Genomic DNA, 26,050 nt, shown 5'->3' on the forward strand with positions numbered 1-26,050 from the left:
AGGATCTGGTACAACATCTCTTTACTTCAAAGAACAAGTAAGAGCCAGAACACAGGGAATGGGGAAAACTGGGACTTATATAGTAACAGAGAACTAGCAGGGAAAATATACATTTTGGCGGGAACCAATGGCAAGGATTCCCTCCAGCGTAAACCAATCCAGCAGCGGATCCAAATCCTGCACTCTGAACCAGCAAATGATATATGTTCCCGCTGGAACTTATGCATTCAAATAAACACTGCAATGCAATACAATAAACTCTATATTACAATACATACTTGGCTGTGCTATTACTTTAATACACAACAGATACTGAGGCTTTTTCTGTTATCGGGGAGTTGCTTTGTGTATTTTTTTAAAAAAAATTGATTTGGGCATATTTCTGCATAAATATGTTTTTTGTTTTTTAAAATATATAGTGTGCTTTTATTTGTGCTTAAATTTTGCAAATTGCTTGGGAAAATTTCTGTGTAAGAAGTAGCCTATCCATCACGTACTGTTTTTGTTTGATTACAGGTAGGTAGCCGTGTTGGTCTGGGTCGAAGTAAAATAAAAAAATTCCTTCAGTAGCACCTTAAAGACCAACTAAGTTTTTATTTTGGTATGAGCTTTCGTGTGCATGCACACGCACACGAAAGCTCATACCAAAATAAAAACTTAGTTGGTCTTTAAGGTGCTACTGAAGGAATTTTTTTGTTTTTGTTTGAAACTTTGGTCTCCGAATTTTATTTGAACATGACATAAAAATAAACATAGGCTTTAGCTGAGATTCCTGAATTGTGGGGGGTTGGACTAGATGGCGGGGGGTTGGACTAGATGACCCACGGTACCATCAAACTCTATCATTCTATAATCCTGCCTTAAAGGGGGGGGGACCTAAACTTCGCCATGGCAACCAAATCGTGCTAGGGCGGGCCTAGCTGCGCCTCTGATTGGTCCGCCGGCGGCGGCACGCTCAACGGTGACGCTCACATTGGCCGGCGATCCTCGTGTCACATGACCGACCATCATGGCGGCGCCCATGAGGCTGTGCCGGGGCCTGGGGTTGCGACCGCGGTTGCTGCGCCGGGGGCTTCCGCTGCTATTCTCGAGGGCGCGGAGCGGCCGTCCGGCGGTGGTAGCTGCTGGGAGAAGCCGGCTGTACGAGCACGCGCGGGGCGGCTGGACGGCGCGCCCGCGGCTGAACTTGGAGGCGCTGAGCGCGCAGCTGGCCGAAGCCGAGCGGGAGCTGGAGATGCGCAAGGGGCCCCTCGGGCCGCAGGACCTGCGCGAGATTGTAAGCGCGGGCCGTGGGTGGGCTCAGCTGGGCGCGCAAGTGCTGTTGCTCCCGCTCTCCTGCGGGCTTGGCTAGCGCCAGAGCTTAGCACCAGAAGATGCTTTAAGCGCCAGGGGTTTAACCCAGCCTTCGCCAGCCAGCTGCCCTCTTAGGTTGCTAACACAGTGTATGCAATCGAAATATATTTAATTTTTTTTTTTGAAAATTGTCCAGTATCACCTTAGAGACCTACTAAGTTTGTTCTCGGTATAAGCTTTCGTGTGCATGCACACTTCTTCAGATAAGTGTATGCAAGCCAAGCCGCTTTGCCCTGGCTTTAAAAATTAGTGACAGCCTGATGTGGGTAGTGCTTGGTTGAAATTTGCAAAGCTGGGGTGGGGTGGGCTTTGCTCAGCCTTTGCCACCCTGATGACATCCTGTGTGCATCTATTTTCTTGAGCTGAACAGAGTGAGAGTCATGGGTGTGTGGAGAGTGTTCGTATGAACTTAACAGTGCTTACTGTAGTTTATTTTTTGGTTGCTACTTTGTTAATGTTTTATTGATTATAAATGCTGTATTGATATGTTAATAATATGACTTTCGTTTTAATTATGATGTTTATTTTATTTTTTTAGTTGCCTGGTTAACAGTGTTTTATAGTTGTCATTTTTTCACTGATTTTTTTGGTTACGGTATTCCATAAGACTTACGCTAGGGTTGCCATATTTCAAAAAATAAAAACTAGGAAACTAGCTATTGAGATTTTACCAAAACGTCAAAAAATGTGATTTTTCAGTTAACTTTTCTAGGATCCAAGATAAAGCACCACCCTTCATAAATTCCCCCCAACTCCGCCTTTGAAATCCCAATAATGTCCAGTAAAATCCGGATGTCTGGCAGTATTCGTGATGTTCTGTTGTTGTTGTTGTTGTTGTTTAGTCGTTTAGTCGTGTCCGACTCTTCGTGACCCCGTGGACCAGAGCACGCCAGGCACTCCTGTCTTCCACTGCCTCCCGCAGTTTGGTCAAACTCATGTTCGTAGCTTCAAGAACACTGTCCAACCACCTCGTCCTCTGTTGTCCCCTTCTCCTTGTGCCCTCCAGCTTTCCCAACATCAGGGTCTTTTCCAGGGAGTTTTCTCTTCTCATGAGGTGGCCAAAGTATTGGAGCCTCAGCTTCAGGACCTGTCCTTCCAGTGAGCACTCAGAGCTGATTTCCTTCAGAATGGATAGGTTTGATCTTCTTGCAGTCCATGGGACTCTCAAGAGTCTCCTCCAGCACCATAATTCAAAAGCATCAATTCTTCAGCGATCAGCCTTCTTTATGGACCAGCTCTCACTTCCATACATCACTACTGGGAAAACCATAGCTTTAACTATACAGACCTTTGTCGGCAAGGTGATGTCTCTGCTTTTTAAGATGCTGTCTAGGTTTGTCATTGCTTTTCTTCCAAGAAGCAGGGGTCTTTTAATTTCGTGACTGCTGTCACCATCTGCAGTGATCAAGGAGCCCAAGAAAGTAAAATCTCTCATTTCCTCTATTTCTTCCCCTTCTATTTGCCAGGAGGTGATGGGACCAGTGGCCATGATCTTGGTTTTTTTGATGTTGAGCTTCAGACCATATTTTGCGCTCTCCTCTTTCACCCTCATTAAAAGGTTCTTTAATTCCTCCTCACTTTCTGCCATCAAGGTTGTGTCTGTCATCTGCATATCTGAGGTTGTTGATATTTCTTCCGGCAATCTTAATTCCGGCTTGGGATTCATCTAGTCCAGCCTTTCGCATGATGAATTCTGCATATAAGTTAAATAAGGAGGGAGACAATATACAACCTTGTCGTACTCCTTTCCCAATTTTGAACCAATCAGTTGTTCCATATCCAGTTCTAACTGTAGCTTCTTGTCCCACATAGAGATTTCTCAGTAGACAGATGAGGTGATCAGGCACTCCCATTTCTTTAAGAACTTGCCATAGTTCTTATGTTCTGTTCTGTTGATGTTCTGTTATGTTTGGTTAACTGCTTTGGGAATCATTTGAATGAATAGTGACAGAGAAATACAATAAATTAGTCCAAATCAATCAATCAATCAATCAATCAGTGTTTTGGGCTACAGCTCCCATCAGCCCCAGCCAGCAGAATTAGAGCTTGGTGAATGCTGATCTAACAATGAGATGTGTGAGAAAAGAATTTCTGTGTGTTTTCTCTGTGACAATATTCAACAAGCTAAACCCTTTCTTCCCCTTGTCATGCTTATATTTGAGCTGGGAAAAGCTGGTCATGGGTCTCTAAAGACTGTGAAGCCATGCCAGGGTAAAAGGTAACAGTTCTATGGCTCTCAAGCATCTGCGTGTCAAGGGAACTGTTTCCAGGTTCTTGCCTTAGCAGCTTAACGTAACTGAAGCTCCATAAGTTTTCCTTCCATTGTTTTTCACTCTCCACGTCCAGTAGTACCTTCTCCTGTGCATACTATCTGTTTTTGAATAATCTTGTTAAACCGCTATTAGGCTGTATCATATTTTTCTTATTTTTTCCTGATGCCTACTAGGTTGCCACTTGGCAGAGATCAGTCGAGGTGCAAGAAGAAATTGCAGTACTTGAAGCTGAGAAAGAGAAGGTGGCTGAAGAAGTGGGGAATATTGTGGTGAGTCCACATTATAGCAACTATTATGGAACAACTCAGAACCACTGTAGAAGATATGTTTCAATAAATATAAGAGGGGGAAGGAAAAGCCAGATGCTCAGGGCTGCCTACCACAAATTACTGGTTTTGTGTTTCCTTTCTTGTTGTTGTGTTACAGCCAGAAATGGTGTGTGTGGAGAGAGGGAGGGAGAGAGAGAGAGAAAGAGAATATCTGAATATATATCTTGGGAATAATTCTAACTCGCTCTTTAATTTCCCTTTCCAGAAAAGCCAAGACGGCAGTACTTTGCAGTCGGTAAGGAAGTTTTTTTTTATCCTTTCCTGCTACCTTAACAATTGAAGAACTGTAGCTTTAAAACTGAGAGCAAGTGCTTTCTAGTATGGCAAAGGGAGAAGAATCACTTCTGGCATTTCTTTGCCTACAGATTTGACAACTCTCTCCCAAACCTTTGGCTCGTATAATCTGGTCAGGTCTGTGCCACATTCCTTCTAGTATTTGGGAATTTTCCTTTTTTGGGGAGCTAACAATGGTGCAAGAGATATGACTTCATTGATGTCAACACTAACCAAGCTTCCAACCCATTTATTGTTTCCTACCCATGGCGGCTGTATTTCACTTCCACTGCCAGAGACAGTATGCCCTAAATACCAGTTGAGCAATTACATTTTCTAGTGAATAATATAAACCCCCGAGGAATGGCAAAACTCCTGCATAGACAGCTTTGATGGAATTTAAGCAAGCCCCAATCCTGCTTCCAATGTTGGCTTCAAACTCTGTCCCCCCCCCCAATTTTGTATCGCCTTTTTCTCCCTTCTCAAATGTGAGCAGCGAGCAAACCAACAAAGCAACTGTGTGCACCGTTCTTAAATAAACGGGTACAACTTCTGAACTCTAAATTGTAGCAGAACCGTTGCGACATGTTAGCCAAATCTGTGAACTCTTTCGTAGGCTTGAAGTCTATGTTTGGGACCACTTGTGTTTGGAACTGCATTTGGAACCTCTTTTGCCCACGTGGAAATGAGCCAAAGGGCTTTTCCTGTCCAGTTGACCTGGAAGCTTTTTAGAATCACTAAAATCAAAGCCTCTTGAGGAATCATGCCAAATTCTCTTGAGGGAGCTCCCCGTTAACATGTATTTCCAAGGATACCCCTCCTTTTCTCATTGCTGTTGAAAGACCGGACCTGGGATCCAAATAGCAATAAATACCCTGCTTCTTATTCCCTGCCTGCTTGGGTCTGACAGCATCCTTCTCTTCCTCTCCTTCCCTTTCAGCTCCCTGCCTACAATGCTTTGCGGAAGCAGGGAAGGGAGCTCCGCCTTCGTCTCAATGCTTTGCGCCAGGAGGAGCTGGAGCTGGATGAGAAGTACTACCTGCGTGCCCTCAGGCTGCCCAACAGGACCCATCCAGATGTGGTAAAAGAGAGTGACGCAAGAGGAGCAATCTAGAACACTCGGGGACTCAAATTGAGCATGGCTGGGGGCCACTGTCAGGAAGGCCCTGCAGTGCTCTCCAGCTGAGTATTCTTCCCGGGTCAAGGATATATGCAGCCAAGGGTTCCCCTGCAGATAAAAAGAGGGGGGGGAATGCTTGGATAATGCAGTAACATTTTACTCCATTCCTTTCGTTGCTTGTGGGTGGGGATGCACACAGAACAGTTTGCACCTTCATGAGTTTCCCTAGTCACCTTTGACCTAATGGAAGGGATATATGGCTGTGGCTGAGTGGCTGGCCAGTGCCCAGTCGAGAGGAGATGCTGGGAATGTGTGAGGCTTCAGGGCATAGCCAGTACTCCAACAAGGAGCTACTGAGGAATATTCCCTGGGGGAAGAGCATGTGCCTCCTCCTCCTTCCCTCCTCGAGAGGTCCAGAGGGTGGCAACACGAGAACGGGGCCTTCTCTGCAGTGGCTCCCCATATGTGGAATGCTCTCCCCAGGGAAGTTCACCTTGCGCCTTCATTATACACATTTAGGCGCCAGGCAAAAACGTTCCTTTCTATGCAGCCCTTTGGTTGATCTGATTTGCATCCTATGCCCTTTTTAAATGTTTTTTTTGGGGGGGGGCTATTGGGTGGTTGTTTTTCTTTTTATTACGTATTTTGTGGTTTTATATCTGGATTTTATTTTGTGAACCGCCCTGAAACCCATGGGTATATAAATTCAATAAATAAAATTAAAATAAATGAAGAGCTGGTGATATGGCACCCAGCAACGGTAAACTGAATAGTCCTGTGGTCATGGCAATATGTGTGCAGTAAGAGAGGGATGTGGGGGAATGGGCAACCAAGCCTTTTGACATACCCTTGCCCATGGAAGCTTCATAGAAGCATAGAATTGTAGAGTTGGAAGGGACCCTAGGGGTCATCTAGTCCAACCTCCCCTGCAAGGCAGGAATGTGGAGCTGTCCCTTATGGGGATCAAACCAGCAACCTTGGCATTATCAGCACCAGGCACTAACCAACTCATGGCCCATTCAAGCTCCTTTGCCTGAAACCAGTAACCGTTCCATGTAAAAGACCCTGGTGGTTAGCTCCTCAGAGCCAGTGTGGTGTAACGGTTAGAGTCAGACCAGGACCCGGGAGACCGGGGTTCAAATCCTTAACTAGGCCATGAAGCTCTCTGGGGAGGGAAAAGAACCTTGGGAGCCTAACCTACCTCACAGGGTTGTTGTGTGAGAATAAAGCAGGGAGGAAAGGAGCTCTGGGCACCACCTTGAGCTTCTCAGAGGAAAAGGTGGGCTAGAAAATGCAATGAATAAGAAGTAAATAATAGGGAGCAGCAATACCTCTCATGCTTCCGTGCCTTTAACCTCTGACCTTTTCCTTCCCCCAGCCAATTGGAGATGAGAGCCAAGCGCGGGTGTTGGAGGTTGTTGGTGAAAAGCCAGGTGAGAAAGGATTCCTTTCATTACCACCAGGGGGGTTACTTGCTTCTTTCCAGGCAGCACTTGCATTGCCTTTTTAAAAAATACCTGGATCTATTAAATTCTTCCTTATTCCTGATTTAATCCTCATATTCCCCTGTGTTTTGTTTTGTTTTATAAAAAAAAACAGCATTTGACTTCAAGGCGAAAGGGCACCTGGAAATTGGTGAAGCCCTGGATATCATAAGGCAAAGGTATGTATGAGAAACTGGGGGTCTCATCCCTTCCCACCCAAGGCATTCTGCTTAAAAGGGACCATTTGGAAGAAAGGGAGGCAGTCTTGAATCCTGTCTGAGCACAGTGAAATGAAACAACAGCTCCACCTGCTGGTAGAGAATAAGTACATACAGTCTGGGGAAAATTAAGTTTCCCCCTTCTTCCCTCAGTCAGTGCCACTAGTAGTCACTAGGCAGTTCCCTCTTCCTAGGGAGAAGATCATGGCTCAGTGGTTAGAGGATCTGCCTAGCATGCAGAAGGTCTCAGGTTCAATTCCAGTGGCACCTGGGAAAGGTAGAACTGGAAAGGTCTCTAATCTGTCGCCTCGGAGATCTGCTTCCTGACAGTGCTGACCCAGAAGTGACTGGCTTGCAATGTAAAGGGGAAATGACGGTTTCAGAGTTGCCCCGTAATTTGCAAACACATACACAAATCATACGCTTCTCAGTTATATAAGGTCCTCCTCCGAGAGCCCTGCCCTCTACCGTACTGTTTGCCCTTCTCTCTGTTTGTGTGCGTTGAGCGAAATTTCTAAAGCCTGTGAGCACAGACACTGAAATCCCAGTAATGTGCACAAAGTTGTTGTTGGGGAGGCACATCAAATTTTGGCCTTGCACAGGGCGGCATATTACCCCTGATTGAACCTGGGACCTCCTGCTTGCAAGGCAGACACCCTGCCGCTGAGCTGTGGCTCTTTAGCTGGATACAACCCCACGTAAACAGGCTTTGAGGCCTGGAATCAATTGCCCCATTGCTCCCTGAAAAAGCGTTGGAGAAAGTGTGCTTGTGCAAAGGCAAGCAGAGGAGCGAGTGAGCAAACGGGGCTTAGAGAAATTGCCTAATGCCCTGATGGAGGGGCAGGGTGCTAAATATGATTCAGGCAGGACAAAGGATACCTTTGGTCTCTGAGCGGATATTTCCAGAATTTGCAGGCATCCATTAGCTGATTGGAAACCCTTCTCCTTCCTGAACAGGGATGAATATTTGATGGGTGGCCTTTGAGATAAACTGTTTGCCCTGAGGGCCTTTTCCAATAGCAGGCTGCTTCCCACCCACCACCCACCCCCGTGATCTGTTTCACAAAGCTCCCTCTGAGCCTTAGGCCAAAGCTGGGAGCCTCTCTTGTCACGAAAGGAAGCTTGCCATTGACTAAATGCGCTCGTCATGGAATTGTCACTCTTAACGTGGCTGTGGGATCATGTTTAATGGAGAGTGTTGTCCTCCTGGGTGCAGCTGGATATTGGGCACATGGCAGGGAAAGGACCACAGCTCAAGGGTCGAGCATCTGCCTTGCAAGCAGAGAGTTCCCCAGTTTCAATCCCCAGCACCTCCAGGGAAGAGCTCCAGCCTAGACATTTGTTGCAACAGGGCTCTTAAATCCAGTTTGCGCAAACCTAAGTTTCTGGTGATGGAATGGCTCCCTGCAAAATAGTGACTCCTGAAGCTCTTGGCCTGTTGACAGGGCTTAAAAGGCCAGCTAGCCCAGCCTACCCACCCCCCACACATTAGCAGATCAAGCAGGGTTATCCACATTAGCAGATCAAGCCCCACATCCCTGGGAAGTGCCTCAATGCCTTCTTCTTTTCTCCCCTCTGTTCCGCAGGCGCCTGTCCCACATCTCTGGCTACCGGTCGTTCTACCTCCGTGGGGCAGGAGCAATGCTGCAGCAAGCCTTGGTGCAGTTCACTTTCAACAAGCTGGTAAAAAAGGTACCAAACTTTTTTTGGGGGGGCACCCTGTGGAGCAGAGTGTCCTGATCCGCTGGGCCAGAGGAGGGCTTGTGGGGGAGTGGTTGGGTGCAGGGATGCCAAAGAAGGACTTCAAAAGCAACAGTGACTGGTTCTACAGGTGAAACTCGGAAAATTAGAATATCGTTGAAAAGTGCATTTATTTCAGTAATGCAACTTATTATTTTTTATTTTTCTTTTAATTTTTACAAATGCTTTCTTTTGGAAATTCCACGGTAATAAAGCAAATAGTTACAATAATACAAAAATAAACATCGCTATTGCATTTCATTAATTACATTCCATTTATAATTGACCCGCCTAATGACAAATAATTACAATTACAACAAATAAAGGCTTGGCATATCTTGCTTTGCATGTCTTGCATCTATCTCATAAAGTGGTTTCAACTTTTAAGTTGCGTTACTGAAATAAATGCACTTTTTGACAATATTCTAATTTTCCGAGTTTCACCTGTAGTGCTTTATTAAACAAAAGGTGTAGACTTACTGCAAATCAGCCTGCTAGGTCTGCCAGCCTTTACGGTACATGGCTTACTAGCTGAACATGAGTCAACAGTGTGATGCAGCAGCAAAAAAAAAAAAAAAAAAAAAGCAAATGCTATTCTAGGCTGCATCAACAGCGCTATAGTGTCCAGATCAAGGGAAGTTATGGGACCACTCTATTCTGCCTTGGTCAGAGCACATTTGGAATACTGTGTCCAGTTCTGGATGCCACAATTAAGAAGGATGTTGACAAGCTGGAAGGTGTGCAGAGGAGGGTGATGAAGATGATCAAGGGTCTGGAAACCAAGCCTTATGAGGAATGGTTGAAGGAGCTGGGTATGTTTAGCCTGGAGAAGAGGAGACTGAGAGGAGACAGGATAGCCACCTTCAAATATCTCAAGGGCTGTCACATGGAAGAGGGAACAAGCTTGTTTTCTCCTACTCAAGAGAGTAGAACGTGAACCAATGGCTTCAAGTTGCAGGAAAGAAGATTCCGACCAAACATACAGAAAAACATTCTGACAGTAAGAGCTGTTCAGCAGTGGAACACACTCTCCTTGGAGCTTTTTAAGCAGAAGTTGGATGCACTGCAGGGGTTATGATTCTATGATTCCTTCCTTCCTCTACAATGTCATATATTAAATTTACAAACCACTTGTTCCTTCTTGGGATCTCTTAACAGTCGAAGCATAACCCATCTGGGCTAAGTAATTCTAGAAACATGAACTGAATAATGCAGAAAGCGTTGTGCTGGATCAGACCAAGTTCTGTCTTGTCCAGAGTTGTTTCCCAAAATGTCCCATCAGCTACCAGGTGGCTCATCAGCTCACCATTGGCCCAGCTGTGGGCAAAGGCCTCCCTTGCACGACCGTTCTCTGTGCGAGGACAGAAGATGTGACAACCAGGCGATGGGGCAATGTCCTTTTCTTGACCTTGTCTTTTTCTCTCTCATTAGGGCAGGAGGGGGCAATTCCCCCTTTTGCAGATACCTTATTAGGGAGTCCCTGGGAGTCAGGCACCCAAGGATACTTCCAGCAGCTCTTCATCCTCTTCCTTTCCCCCCACAGGGCTTTATTCCCATGACTGTTCCAGATCTGCTAAAAGGAGCCGTCTTTGTAAGTAGTCTATCTCTCTCTCTCACACACACACACACACACAGAGAGAGACCCAGCAAAAAAGGATTCATGGGGCCTGAAAGATCTTTGGTCTATCTAGCTCAGTATTGTCTACACTGACTGGCAGTCGCTTTCAGGCTGGGGTGGGTGTGTTTCTCTCCAGCCCTACCTTGAGATGCTGCTGGGGTCTTCTGTATGGAAAGCAGATGCCTTGCCTCTGAGCTTCCAGAGCGTCCTCTCTGGCACCCCCAACGTGTGTGTCTCTCGTGGCATTTCTATCACTTTTCAACACAGCGTTGCTCACAAGGCCAGGAGACTTGTTGCCCTCTGAAGACGGGGGTGGGCACATGGCCCTTTTTAGCCTGGAGGCCACATACCGTTCTGCACAGTGTTCTGAGGGCCGCACAATAGTGGTGGGCGGGGCAGAGGCAAAAGTGGGCAGAACAACGGATGTAGTTCCTCTTCTCTCTCTCTCTCTCTCTCTCTCATTTATTGGGTTTTTCAGATTAAAATTTTACAGTCATACAGTGGGGCGGTACCTTGATTCTCGAACTTAATCTGTTCCAGGAGTCCGTTCAACTCCTGAAACTGTTCGAAAACCAAGGTGCGGCTTCTGATTGGCTGCGGGAGCTTCCTGCACTCAAGCAGAAGCCGCGTCGGATGTTTGGCTGCCGAAAAACATTTGCAAACAGGAACACTCGCTTCTGGGTTTGCGGCATTCGGGAGCCGATTTGTTCGACAACTAAGCCGTTCGGGAACCAAGGTACTGCTGTCTATCAAACATAGATCATAAAAACAAGATTCCAAGGAATCTCCTGGACTCCCATTCTCGCCTTTGTGGGTCCTATTATCAATCTTTTCCTCCTGCATCTTTTATGGTGACCCAAATCTTTGGCATCTCCACTGTGTCCAGAATTCACCATTAAATTAGTTTCCTCTTGCTTGTCTGGAGATGGAGGAGACTCCTCTTCTGAACAGAGTCCAGAAGGGACCTGTGACTAATTTGAAATGACAATACAGTGGTACCTTGACTTACAAACGCCTCAGGTTACAAACGCTTTAGGTTACAAACTCCGCTAACCTGGAAGAGTTACCTCGAGTTGAGAACTTTGCCCCAGGATGAAAAAGGAAATCGCTTGCCAGTGGCGCAGCGGCAGCAAGAGGCCCCATTAGCGAAAGCACGCCTCCTTAACTAGAGGCAGTTAACTAGAACAGTTTCAGGTTAAGAACGGACCTCCAGAACGAATTAAGTTCGTAAGTAGAGGTACCACTGTATTTCCACTTGATATCCACTCCTGAGAACGGAACCTTTTAGAGCTAGTTTTCTGACCAAACTCTGAGCATCTTCTTTAAGAAATACCTTTATTGAGAATGCGTTTCCAAGTGATGGCCACTGCAGGCGGGCCTCATTTTTCAACCTGGCACCTTCCCCTTGTTGCCGGATTGCAGCTGCCATTATCTCTGAGCACTGGGCATGCTGGCTGGGCCTGATGGGAGCCCTGTAGACTCACCCACCCACCTGTGTCACACCTCTCTCCTCTTGCTTCCCAGGAAGGTTGCGGCATGCCCCCAGAAGCCAGCTCCTCCCTGCTGTACAACATAGACCCTTCTCGCTTTGAAGACCTGAGCCTGGCAGGCACGTCTGAAGTCGGCATTGCAGGTATGGCAAAAGGGTGGAGTTTTGGAATGTCCTCCTCAATGGAGTACTGGGAGAGAACTTCCTTAGGCTCCAGAGAAGCTTTATTGGCCAGTGTGGTGTGAGAGCCAGTGTGGTGTAGTGGTTATGAGTGGTAGACTTGTAGTCTGGTGAACCGGGTTCGCATCCCCGCTCCTCCACATGCAGCTGCTGGGTGACCTTGGGCTAGTCACACTTCTCTGAAGTCTCTCAGCCCCACTCACCTCACAGAGTGCTTGTTGTGGGGGAGGAAGGGAAAGGAGAATGTTAGCCGCTTTGAGACTCCTTAGGGTAGTGATAAAGTGGGATATCAAATCCAAACTCTTCTCTTCTTCTTCTTCTTCTTCCCCATCTTTATGTCCCCAGATGTTGTTGAACTGTAACTCCCTTCATTTCTGGCCATGCTTGTTCCTTCATTGTTCATGCCACTTTTCACTCACACGAATCACAAAGCAGCTCTCAAGCAAAAAGAAAAAGAGAATGGAAGTCATTAAAACTGCAGTTGCGATATAAGGGATTGGTATTTTGACTAGAGCATAATTGAAATTTATAAGATTATAATTCTCAAACTTCCCAACTCTCCGCGGGCCTCAAAGGTCGGTGCAAAAGCTCATGGGATGGCAGTTGCAAAGGCTGCTTTTCCCACTCGTTTTGTGCCATTTTTGCAGATTTCCTGCTCTTCCCAGGCCGTCAATCAATTTTAAATTGATTAAATCAATTTATTTAATTATTTGCTGACACCATGTGTATAAGCGATCACGTGTAAAAGTGGAGAGTGGGGCTGTGCGATATATCGATGCATCATCCAAAACTGGTTAGAAGTCCATATTGTGATATTGGCTTCATAGTTTTTGACCTGGCAAAATCATGTTGTGAATCATGATGTGTGTGCGTGTTTGTGTGCTGTGCAAAAATCACAATGTGGGGAAAACAGTGAAGCCAGCCGGTGCCTCTGCATAGCTCCATCCTCCTTTCAGACATCACGATATCTCTGTCTATCACAATGTTTAGCTGGTGATATATCGTGGTGTTGAAAACCAGGCATCGCCTGGTCCTAGTGGGGAGACACCTGTATTAACAAAACTCTACTCTTCTCCCCGAGAGAGACAGACAGACAGACAGACAGATAGGCTGCACATAAAATGTAGAAACAAAACTCTTTTTTTAAAAAAAAATATTTTTATTGAAGGTTTTCTCAGTTTACAAAGACGTGTACAGTGTCTCTCATAACATTTTTACAGATCAGTTTCAATTGTTGAGACATTGGGGAGGAAAAGGGGGGAGAATGGTAGATAAGGGAAGGGGGTGGGGGTGTGTGGCAATGTTTCTGTTTTACTTAATGTGTGTGTGGGGGGGGAGTTGTCAGCAATGCTTGCATAGGTTCCTTGTTGTGCATTTGTTTTCCTTTGGTGGTGAGAGTTGTTGGGGTTGGCCTAGGATATAGTTTTATTTTGTGGTTGGCTGTGGTGGTCTGTTTTATGTGAGTGGGGTGGGTGGGTGTTCTGGGTCAGGTTAGCCAAATTGATTTGTATGCTGTTGGTGGATTTTTGTCGTTGTCTTGTTGGGCTGTGTATGTGATGAAGGGGAGCCATGTTGGGGTGAAGCCGTCTTCTTCTATTTGTCCCCGTGTCAGTTTCAACTTATTGGTTAGTTTTTCTAGTAGGGCTGTTTCCCATACCGTCTGGTACCATTGGTCTATGCTTACTCCTGACAGGTCTTTCCAGTGTCTGGTTATGATGCTTCTGGTTGCTGAGAGTAAGTGGGTTATGAGTTCTTTGTGTTGTAGATGGGCATTATTGTCCTGGAAGATGTTTAGCAGGGCCAGTTCTGGGGTAAGTTCTAATGTTTGTTGGGTTATTTTACCTATTTCTCTTACGGTTGTTCTCCAGAATTGTTGGGTTTTGGGGCATTCCCACCACATGTGGAAATAGGTGCCTGTTGAGGTGCATCCTCTCCAGCATTTTGATGAGGTTCCTGGGTGTATTAGTGCTAGTTTTCGTGGTGTGAGGTACCACCTGTAGATGGTTTTCAGAGTGAGTTCTTTCCTTTTTGCTGATATGGATTTAAAGGGGGGTTTAGCCCACATTCTGGTCCATTGAGTGGGGTTAATCTCGTAGCCTATGTCGTCTTCCCATTGTTTTTTTATTGTGTCTGGGGGGTTTGTGGGATTTTGGAGCAGTATTTTATATATTGCAGATACCATCCCTTTGCCGTGACCCTTTGTCGTTAGGAGGAGATTTTCAAAGGGTGTCAGGGGTCTTGTTGCTGCTAGTTTTATTGCTGGCTTGTTCAGAAGGGCATGTAATTGGTGTTGTGCTAACCAGGGTATTTGGGTGTCTTCTAGTTTATCTTGTATTTCTTGTGTTGTCAGAGGTGTGTTATTTTTATAAAAGTCTAGTAGGCGATATAGGCCTTTGGTTTGCCAAGTTTTTGTTTGGATGTTTTGTGCTGCATGGTGGAATAGTGGATGATAGACTAGGGGGAGTAGTGGGGATGTGGTTGGGGATAGTTTGTCCGTTTCTGTTTTCCATGCTTTGAACATGGTTTGTGTGTACCTATTAAGTGTTGTGGGGATCTTTCTTAGTTTGTTTGGGAGGAGTGGGTATGCTGTGGTGCAGATACTTTCAATTGTCTCTCTCTCTAGGTGTATCCATTGTTTTGTCTCGTCTTCCAGTATATATGGGATTATATGTCGAATTTGGTTGGCCCTGTAATATGTTTCTATGTTAGGGATTCCCCATCCTCCTTGTGAGGTGGGGAGGTGCAGGTATTTGGTGCTTATTCTTGGTTTCTTGTGTGAGAAGATGAAGGAGTGTAGTTTTCTCTGCCATCTGCGAAGTTGGGTTGGGGGGATCCAGACTGGGAGGGGAAACAAAACTCTTTTGAAACGTTATTGATAGTTCCTTCTTCATCCCTGGTTGAAAAATGTACGTTAGCAGGGTGGGGTTGGCGAGAGCGACCAGGGCAAAGGAATTAAGGAATCGCGCCCCAATTTCTTCACTCAAATCCATTCCCTCCGCCTTCTCTTCCTACTAGGATACTTCATGGATCATGCAGTGAATCTGAGAGACACCCCCGTCAGGTGAGGAACTTTCTGCCCACCTTGTGGACGCGTTCAGGTGCCGCTGTGCACATGTTCAAAACGTTACGCATAATGAAATACGGGCTGTGGAAGTCTAGAGTCTAACGTTAGTAATTCTTGGAGTCCGTGGGTCTACTCTGAGCCTGGATACACCCCTCCTCTCAATTCTAGAGAGAGCCCCAGCTTTTGTTTACGGCGTTAGAGAACCCTGATTTTCCCCACTGTCAACTGGTCAGCCCCTGTGAAAACAGGATGCTAGACTAAATGGGCCATTGGCCTGACTCTGATGTTCTCCTTTACATCATAGGGGTTTCTGCAGGGGAAACAGGCTGTTGGGAACATCAGCTGCTCCCCGGGTGCGTGCTTTAAAAGACTAAGGCTGCCCATCTTCACAGCCTTGAAATCTACAAGCTGGATCATTTAAAAGAAAGTTGAGGGGTTCGCCCCCCTCCCCTGCCCCAGGGAGCCAACTATTTGTTCCATCCTCGTAAGGTTTCCTGCCCTCCCGTGGAATTGTGATGTGTACCCACCCACAGACTCCTCTGCCCTCCTCTGCCCAATTCCTCTTGACCACTGAGCTCACCAACCCTCCTGTCTCTTCTTCCGCCTTGGCCAGGACAGTGTGTGTCAGCACGTGCTACAGGGCGGAAACAGAAACTCGCCATGAGTCGTGGGGACTGTATCGAGTGCACCAGTTCACCAAGGTGAGGATGACGTGCGCTCGTGGTGTGGCGCCGTTGGAGGTGGGGAGAAGGGGCAGGGTCTGTGGCATAGGCCTCAAAGGCCCAGTATACCTGAAGGAGCGTCTCCAACCCCATCATCCAGCCTGGACACTGAGGTCCAGCTCCAAGGGCTTTCGGGGGTTCCCTCCCTGCGAGAAGTGAGGTTACAGGGAACCAGGCAGAGGGCCTTCTCAGTAGTGGCTCCCCCCCTGTAGAATGCCCTCCCATCAGATGTCAAGGAAATAAACAACTATCTGACTTTTATAAGACATCTGAAGGCAGCCCTGTTTAGGGAAGTTTTTAATGTTTGATGTTTTATCGTGTTTTTAATATTCTGTTGGGAGCCGCCCAGAGTGGCTGGGGAAACCCAGCCAGATTGGGGGGGGGTATAAATAATATATTATTATTATTATTATTATTATTATTATTATTATTATTATTATTATTTATTGGTGCATCCTGAGATTTTTTGGGGTGGGGCGGGGTGGAGCTCGAAGAGAAATTTGAGATCTTAACAGATGCTAATGGCACATCAAGCGTGTTGTTCAGTTCGACGCAAGCCCAGCAAATGCATGGGATTGGTTAATCGAACTCATCCCGAACTTCTCTTGCTTTTCGCTTCAAACAATGCAAGTTTCTAGTCCTCAGCGCCGCAAAGATAGCCCGTTCTCATTGAAAAAGCAGAAGGCAAGAGGGCGCAGCTGATCTTAGCTTTCCTGCAGGGATGTGTGGGCTTCCGCGCTGGCATTAATAAGAGGTACATTGTAAGAGGCACGCAAAGTTTCCATGGGGCTTGGAATGCTTCCTGCAGGATTTGGGTTATGTTGGAGTAGGGTTTCACCCCCCTCACCACTGCTTCAGCACAGAAAGTGGAGAGGTGGTGTTGTGTAGTGGTTAGAGTGCTGGACTAGGACCTGGGAGAGACTAGAGTTTAAATCCCCAGTTGCCCCGGGGCTCAGTGGGTGAGACCTTGGGCCAGTCACTCACTCTCTGCCTAACCTACCTCGCAGGGTTGTCATGGGGATTTAATTGGGGAGGGGGAGAACCGTGTCCGCCTCTCCCTCTCCCTTCCCTCTTCTCCTGCCGTTACTTTTCCCTCTCCCTCTGGCTAACAAATTTCTATCCCCACAATCCAGGTGGAAATGTTTGGGGTTACTGCCAACGAGACTGGGTTCGAAAGCGAGGTCTTGCTGGACGAATTCCTGGCCGTGCAGAAAGAGATCTTCTCTGAGCTGGGACTGCACTACAAGTAGGGAGTCGCACAAGAGCTGGGGTGGCGGCTGGGGGACTCTTGCTCGCCGTTGGCTGCTGGGGACGTGAGTGTGTGGTCGTTGAGGAGGGGGAAGGAGGGCTGCTTGGCCAGCCAGCAGAGACATGTCTGGTTGCATCCTGAACCCACCTTAGAGGGTATGCTAAGGGACATTTAAAATACAGTACAGTACTAACAAAGCAAAGCAACGTCCAGGGAACGTCAGAATGCTGCAGCACAATTGCTGACAGGAGTGAGAACTCGCCAGCCTGTGGTCAGAGAGCTGTGCTGGCTGCCGATTTACTGCCAGGCCCAATTCAAGGTGTTACTATTAGCGCTTTAAGCTTTTTTTAAAAAACATTATTTTTATTGAATAAATTTTTTTTAAAAAAACCAATGCAAATTACCAATAACATAGCCAATTATAATTTTCCCCCCCTTTCCCCCTCCCATCCCACCCTCTCCCACTCTCTAAGGACTTCCCTCAGCTCCCCTCTCTGATTTGTTTGTACATATTGTTTTCTGCATGTTATAAAATTGTGCATATCATTTACCTTATCTATCATATGTTCCACTAATAAATTGTGGATGTTTATTCAAAACCTGCCAAGGAGTCCAAATCCTTTTGTTGTCTTTTTAAATAGTTTGTAAAAAGTTCCCATTCTTCTTTGAAGTCGCGGTTGTCCTCCTCACGTAGTTTATATGTTATCTTTGCCAACTCTGCATAACTCAACAGTTTTTCTTGCCATTGTTCTTTTCTTGGGATTTCCTCATTCTTCCATCTTTGCGCTAACAAGACTCTTGCCGCTGTTGAAGTTCTTTGTTTTCCTTGGCAGGTCTTGTCCTACAATCCCTAACAAAAATGCTTCTGATTTTTTTTTTTTACAAATGCCATTTTAAACATCTTTTTCAATTCATTATATATCATCTCCTAGAATTTTTTAACTTCTGCGCAGAGAAGCGCATAAAGCTTTTAACAGCTCAGTATAGTTTACCTGGGAAGGGACGCAGGTGGCGCTGTGGTCTAAACCACTGAGCCTCTTGGGCTTGCCGATTGGAAGGTTGGCGGTTCGAGTCCCCACGACGGGTTGAGCTCCCGTTACTCGGTCCCAGCTCCTGCCAACCTACGGTAGCAGTTCAAAAGCACGTCAAGTTCAAGTAGATAAATAGGTACCACTCTGGCAGGAAGGTAAACAGCGTTTCTGTGCGCTGCTTTGGTTTGCCAGAAGCGGCTTAGTCATGCAGGCCACATGACCCAGAAGCTATACGCTGGCTCCCTCGGCCAATAAAGCGAGATGAGTGCCGCAACCCCAGAGTCGTCCGTGACTGGACCTAACGGTCAGGGGTCCCTTTACCTTTACAGTTTACCTACAAGATGCTTAGAAAGTTAAGGTCATTTTAATCTGTTTCTTGTATTTTAACTTTTGTGTGCTTTAAACTATTGCAACTTTTTCTTGAGTTTACTGTTTTATCTTTTGTAAATAGCTTTGAGGGTTTGTTTGTTTGTTTGTTTGTTTGCTTGCTTGCTTGTTTTCAGTCCAGTGGTGTATGAGTTCTACAAAATAAGGCCAAAAAGGTAATCTCACTTATTTCCTTAGCAATCCTCAGGTAGCAAGACCTGGATAGAGGTTCCTGAGCCAATGCCTTCCGGCCAAGGTGGCAACAGGGCGTGCCCAACTTTCATGGCCGCCGTTACGCATCTGATCTCGATTTCTCTTTACCAATAGGGTCCTGGATATGCCCACGCAGGAACTGGGCCTACCTGCATACAGGAAATTCGACATTGAAGCCTGGATGCCAGGCCGGGACAAGTACGGAGAGGTGAGTGGGGCAGAGTCCACTCACTCCTGAATCTCTACTCCAAGCACCAACCCAACCCCAAGGTGGAAGAAGCTGTGGGGAAAGTCCGATAGATCCATCTCAATCTCCTTCTGCAGAGAAGCGGCGCAGAAGGATAAGAAGAACAAGGGAATGTAGGAAATCGGACTGTGGGTCTGTCTAGCTTACTATTGTCTTCACAGTCTAGACTGGAGACTTCCCCTCCCTCCCTCTCCTGCGAAACTCTCCCCCTTTAATTCTGAGAGTGGTGGCGCCACCAAGAGGGTCCTGTCCTCCCTTTGACCATATCAAAATCCGACTCTCTCTTTTTTAGTTTTTTTATTTATACTTTTCAGATTTATGCATTTCATTACTTTTACAATCCATTTCACATTTCAAAACTTCCCACTCTTTTCTGTGGTTCCTTCAATTTACATTTTCATATCTTCTGCATATCCAGATTCATTTAACTTGGAAATTTAATTATCTACTGTAAATATATACTCTTATAAAACTGCAGTTATTACAATAATCCTGCTAATGTTTTTATCTGTTTACAATTTATCTGTAAATATTCAATGAACCATTTCCATTCTTTTATAAAAAGTTTGTTATCTTGATTTCTTATTCTTCCGGTAAGTTTCACCATTTCTGCATATTCCATAAGTTCTTGTATCCCTTCTTCCTTTGCTGGGACTTCTGCTTCTTTCCATTTTGGGGCGAGTAGCATTCTTGCTGTTGTAGTCACATACATAAATAAATTTCTATACAATTTAGGTAGTTCTGTCCCTATAATTACCAAATGAAAAGCTTCTGGGTTGTTTTTTATCAAAGAGATTTTGAACATCCTTTTCAATTCATTATATATCATTTGATGATGACAAAATCTGACTCTCATATCTACAATCATTTCTGAGATCTGCCCCAAGGGCCCCCAATGCAACTTCTGCCTTGGCCAGGTATGTGACTTCCCTTCGTTTCCCCTGCTAGATCTCCAGCGCCTCCAACTGCACAGACTACCAGAGCCGCCGGCTGAACATCATGTACTACAACCAGGAAGGCCGCCTGTCTTATGCGCACACGGTAGGCTGGGCCCCGGGCCTGTGGCCTGAGATACAGGGATGGGTGGGGAGAAGGAGAGCCCAGGTGTCAATAACCTGTGCTTTTTTTGCTCCTTAACCCGATGCTACACTGGGGGCCTCCAGCGTCTCAACACAACTGTCTGTTCTTTGCAGGTCAACGGCACAGCCTGTGCTGTCCCCCGGATGCTCATTGCCCTCCTGGAATCCAACCAGCGCAAGGTTTGTTGCTGGCATCATCATCATAATCATCACCATGATTTATTTATACCCCGCCCATTTGGGTGTGTTTCCCCAGCCACTCTGAGTGGCTCCCAACAGAATATTAAAAACATGATAAAACATCAAACATTCAAAACTTCCCTAAACAGGGCTGCCTTCACATGTCTTCTAAAAGTCAGGTAGATGTTTATCTCCTTGACATCTGATGGGAGGGCATTCCACAGGGAGGGTGCCACCACTGAGAAGGCCCTCTGCTTGGTTCCCTGTAACTTCGCTTCTCACAGGGAGGGAACCACCAGAAGGCCCTCAGAGCTGGACCTCAAGTGTCCGGGCTGAACAATGAGGGTGGAGACGCTCCTTCAGGTATACTGGGCCTTTGAGGCCGTTTAGGGCTTTCACGGTCAGCACCAACCCTTTGAATTGTGCTCGGAAACGTACTGGGAGCCAATGCAGGTCTTTCAGGACCGGTGTTATAGGGTCTCGGCGGTCGCTCCCAGTCACCAGTCTAGCTGCCGCATTCTGGATTAATTGTAGTTTCTGGGTCACCTTCAAAGGTAGCCCCATGTAGAGCGCATTGCAGTAGTCCAAGCGGGAGACAACTGGAGCATGCACCACTTCAGGCTGGGCTCTGTACATGGCAGGGAGGGCCCACCTCCAGCCCAGGGGCAGGACAACCCCCCCCCCAAGCAAGGACCTCTTCACCCAGAACATGTTTAAATTACGGGATTTGAGGCAGGGAGGGCCGCCAACTTGGATGACTTTAAAAGAGGAGACAGATTCAGGGAGGAGAGGGCTGTCGGTGGCTGCTGGCTCCAATGGCTGTAGTCTGCCTCCTCAGTCAAAGGCAGAAGTGCTTCTGAATCGCACTTGCTGAAAACCCCAGGAGGGAAGAGAGCTCTTGCACTCAGGACCTGCTTGTGGCCACCGTGAGGATGCCGGACTAGATGAGCTGTACAAATGCACTGAGCATTGCACAGCTGTACACACAGCTGTACACACAGCTGTACAAATGCACTGAGCATTGCACAGGCAGCCAGGGATTCCCCGGCAAAAGCCTTGCCTTGACAAAGCTGGCCTCTGGCAATCTCCCATCTCTCAGCCTCGTTCCTTGCCTCTGCAAGTCTGGGTCCGAGACTGATCTGCCTTACAGAGCGTTGTGAAGTGTGTTAGATTTTTCCAGGGGGAAAATGGGAAAAACCTGGGGGGAAACCTGGAGAGGCAGGTAAGGCCTGCATAATCAACCACAAGGCACGGCACATGTATGCCATTTGAGTGGCAATGTCCATCAGCTTTGCAGGGGGGGGGGGAACCCCTCAAATATTTTATTGCAGGGGCCAGAGGAGGAACCTTCAGCCCCTAGGAGTTGGCTCCTGTGGATTGTTCCAAGACAGGGGTCAGCAAACTTTTTCAGCAGGGGGCCAGTCCACTGTCCCTCAGACCTTGTGGGGGGGCGGACTATATTAAAAAATAATAATAATGAACGAATTCCTATGCCCCACAAATAACCCAGAGATGCATTTTAAATAAAAGGACACATTCTACTTATGTAAAAACACCAGGCAGGCCCCACAAATAACCCAGAGATGCATTTTAAATAAAAGGACACATTCTACTCATGTAAAAACATGCTGATTCCCAGACTGTCCGCGGGCCGGATTTGGAAGGTGATTGGGCTGCATCCGGCCCCTGGGCCTTAGTTTGGTGACCCCTGTTCCAAGAGGTCTATAGCTCCCATCCACTGCAGGACTGATGGGGATTTTAGGGGCTAGGAGCTGGCATACCCTGTCAGAAACAAGTGGGTTTCGTTTGACGCTGTGTTGTTATTCTCACTATTTATTGAATTTTTAGACCACCCTATACCTGGAGGTCTCGGGGCGGTTCACAGAATAACCAGGGTGGTTCGCAGAATGTTGCGTAGAGGGCAGAAGGTGGCCAACACAGGGTCCTCAAACCCCCTTCTCTGCCCTTGTCCCTCCTCTGTAGGATGGCAGCGTTCGGGTACCAGAGGTCCTACAGCCACTGATGGGCGCAGAGATCATCAGCAAGCCCAGCTATACTCCGTTGAAATACATCGGCCCAAACCAGCCCAAAAGACACTGAACACCCCCCAAATCCTGGGGTGCCTTGGAAAATCTGAGAGGATCAAGAAGTCCAGAGACCCAGAAGAGGAAGGAAGGATGAGCGCTTGAATAGTGGGGTGGGTGACTTTGAATTGGGGGGGCCTGAAATGCCAGCAAGGTGACCTTTACCCCCAATTAGGCACTGTGGAGAGAGAACTCACTTCTTCTGGGTAGAGGGGGATGTGAGCCATCCTTCTCAAGGTGATCTTCGTGGACCCAGGGCGCTTCCAGAAAAGGCTGGCTGTGAAGTCCCAACGTGTGACTTGGGACGGGGATCCCTTTTGCCCTTCCCTGGAGTTCCTGTAATTTCCCCATCAGCCAGACTCGAGTTAGCGAAGCCTCTCTGTTCTTAACCTCTGTTGTATTTCGTTGGTGGGTATCAGAACAGTCGACGGAGCAGAGAAGACATTTGCCCAATAAAAATTGCTAATGAAAATGTCTGTTTGCTTCTAGCAGTGATGGTTTTGCATGCTTCTGCCCTGGGGTGTTTCAGGAGGCCGGGCTGTGGATAACCCAGTGGTTTCCCCAGCAATTCTCAAGCCATAAGCTGCCCTGCTTCTGTTTCCCCCAAAGTTGCTGCAGATAGTTCAAAGGTGGCTCCTGCACAGCCTTCCCCTGTTGAAATTCCCAGCCATGATATTCCACATCAGAGAATCCTAGAACTGGAAGGGACCCTGAGGGTCATCTAGCCCAACCCCCCACAATGCAGGAATCTTTTGACCCAATGTGGGGCTCGAACTCACAACCCTGAGATTAAGAGTCTCCTGCTCTACCAACTGAGCTATCCCAGCTACAGAGAGAAGCAAGGAACCATAAGGAAACTTCCCTTATGAGGAAAGGTAGCAGCATTCGGGACTCCTTAGTTTAGACAAAAAGCAAGAGGTGATACGATAGGCACTTATAAAATGATGCATGGCATGGAGAAAAATGGATAGAAATAAGTTTTTCTCCCACTTAGAACTCGTAGAACGTGTGGACGCCCTGTGATGATTCAGGGCAGATAGAATCGTAGAACTGTAGTGTGAGGAGGGACCCTCAAGGGTCATCTAGTCCAACCCCTTTCAATGCAGGAAACTGCTAAAGCATCTCTGACAGATGCTCTGCTTAAAAACCTCCAAAGGAGGAGAGTCCACCACCTCCGAAGGGAGGCCAGTCCACTGTTGAACAGCTCTTACTGTCAAAAAGTTTTTTTTCTTGACATTTAGTTAGAATCTCATTTCTTGCAACTTAAGAGAGTATTTCACACAGTGCAAAGTGTGGCTGTAGCTCTTGGGTCTTGGCCTATGATAAAGTCCCCTAGGTGAAACTCTGTGTTCGATGCATGAAACCATTGCCCGACTTGGAGAGTTTAAATAAATATTGTCGCTAGGATGGCGGTGAGAGCGGGCTGATACAGAGTAGGGGCTCGAAAGGGAGTCACATGTGTTTAAGAGAGAGAGAGAGAGAGAGAATCCTTTTGTGATTTGACCCAACTCCACCCTCCTCCCCAAACACTCTTTATTGGACTCAGACGCACCTGCCTTGCAGCTGCCATTTCCCCTCCTCTGCAAAGTGGCCGCAAACCACAATGGCTCCCTCGGGTGTGGCTTTAAGAAATTGTCTTCGCACAAAAGCTGAGCCCGCAGGGGAAAAGAAAAGCTGTCAGAGGCAGCAGCTGGAGTTAGGCCTAACCCGGCTTGCTGTGCAAACTCTCTTCCCATTCCAGATTCTACAGAGCAAGAAGCGAGGCAACACATTGAAAGGTGGACCAGCTGCTGTGGACTTTGGACTTGCGGAAGTCACGCCTGGTTAACTTTTTCTCTCATTTTGTTTTATTTGTATGTTAACAAACGTAGCAAAGAGGAAGAAAACAAAGATTAAAAAAAATAGAAACTGTCCTGGAAGGACAAAAGTACGAAGATAAATACGGCCTATTAACTCCTATTTGTGAAATATTCCCTTACAAATAAAATTATTCAAATAAAAGCATTCTTCACCTGCGAGTTCCATCGTTCTTGAGAGTAAAGGTTCTTCAATGAGCCAGACATTTGCATATACCGATGACATGGAATGCCTCAATATTTGTATAAGAAATAAAATCATGCCATTTTTTTAAAAAACTGTCGTTCAAGCTCTGCCCTTTATATATTTCCTGTTAAATTTTCTATATAGGGTTGTTTCCAATACTAGCTGTATTCCAGGTTGACCTACTGAAATTAACACAATTTACCTGATTAATTTCAGCGGGTCTAGCGAAGAATTTGGTTGGACGCAACCTGCAATTTCTATAGGGCTGTCATCATGAATCTGTAGCATTAAAACACACTATTACTGAGGCATCTCAGCTGTATTGAAATGAAGAGCCCATAGCAACCAGAAAGCACAGGCTCTTGCCCTGCAGAACTTACAACTGAAAGATGAATGATGAGGATATACCAAGAGGAGAAAGCCAGGGTTGTGCAGTGATTAGATTGGTGGGCTGTGACTTGGGAGAACAGGGTTAGAATCCCCACTCAAGCCAAGAAGCTCACTGGGTAACAGATTTGCTTGGCAGTTGAGCTCCTTTGGAGCTAAGTGAACCCTGTTTCCAGATAAGTGGTTGTTGAGTTGCAGCCATAGACTGCATTCTCCGTCCATTTACTTGCAGGGTAGGCCCCGTTGAATGCAATGCAATGCATTTCAAAGTAATGCAATGCAATGCATTTCAAAGTAATCTGACTTCCAGCCAGGTCTGACTTCCTGCCAGGTCATCTTTTCACTTTAAAAAAAATAAAAATAAATAAATTGCAAGAGTCAAGTTTGTCTCAAGAACATAAGAATACAAGAAGTGAGCTGCTGGATGAGGCCAATGGCCCATCTAGTCCAGCATCTTGTTCTCCCAGTGGCCCACCAGATGCCTGTGGGAAACCCGCAAGCAGGATAGGACCATGAGAGCCCCTCTCTCCTCTTGTGGTTTCCAGCAACTGGTATCCAGAAGCATTGTCTAATCCAGGCATCCCCAAACTGCAGCCCTCCAGATGTTTTGGCCTACAACTCCCATGATTCCCTAGCTAACAGGACCAGTGGTCATGGATGATGGGAATTGTAGTCCAAAACATCTGGAGGGCGAAGTTTGGGGATGCCTGGTCTAATCCTCTTTTAAAGCCATCCAGGTTGGTGGCTATTATTGCCTCCTGTGGGAGTGAGTTCCGCAGCTTAACTATCTCTGTGGAGAGCCCCTTCCTTTTACCCGTATTGAAAGGGGGAAAATAAACTATTTACCCCTGCAACCCCCTTTCTCGGAGCCACCCTTTTGAAGATGAATTGGTTTCCCCCAACAGGGGGAGCACTTCTCTGGGAAGGGAGGGGGGGTTGGACTACAACTCCCACCAGCCCCTAACTGGCTGAGGACTGATGGGAATTGTAGTACAGAAACTCCTGGAAGAGGGCGCCGGGTTGGGGGAAGGCTAATGCACATAGTCAGTGCGTGGGGAAGAAGGGTGCCACGTGAAGAATCCTAGAAAACTACAACCTTCCCTTTAATATTTCCTATTCGGGTTTTTTAGCTGCATTGTTAGTTGCACATTGGGGCGGGGGACTTTTTTTTTTTGCGTGTGTGGAACAACGCCTGTCCAGAGAGGTAAGGAAACAATTCCTCCCCTCGTTCTGTTGGGAGCAGGCGTGACATCACTTCCTCCCGTCCTGCCCCCTATTTAAAATCCCCCTCCTGGCTGCCTTAGAGGC

General features: G+C 46.7%; 1 protein-coding gene across 1 annotated transcript; it reads left to right on the forward strand.

Moving 5' to 3' along the window:
- The first annotated feature begins 963 nt into the window (after nt 1-963).
- SARS2 (seryl-tRNA synthetase 2, mitochondrial) lies at nt 964-22,784 on the forward strand. The gene is made up of 16 exons (XM_035117467.3): nt 964-1,276; nt 3,800-3,895; nt 4,161-4,190; nt 5,169-5,309; nt 6,727-6,781; nt 6,948-7,011; nt 8,637-8,742; nt 10,334-10,381; nt 11,933-12,041; nt 15,093-15,138; nt 15,755-15,842; nt 16,997-17,109; nt 18,837-18,930; nt 19,918-20,010; nt 20,163-20,228; nt 22,212-22,784. The coding sequence occupies exons 1-16, from the start codon at nt 1,010-1,012 to the stop codon at nt 22,326-22,328; spliced, it is 1,533 nt and encodes a 510-aa protein (XP_034973358.3). The 5' UTR covers nt 964-1,009; the 3' UTR covers nt 22,329-22,784.
- Nucleotides 22,785-26,050: the final 3,266 nt, after the last annotated feature.

Source organism: Zootoca vivipara, chromosome 6 (assembly GCF_965207765.1).
Source record: "Zootoca vivipara chromosome 6, rZooViv2.hap1.1, whole genome shotgun sequence".
NCBI lineage: Eukaryota > Metazoa > Chordata > Lepidosauria > Squamata > Lacertidae > Zootoca > Zootoca vivipara.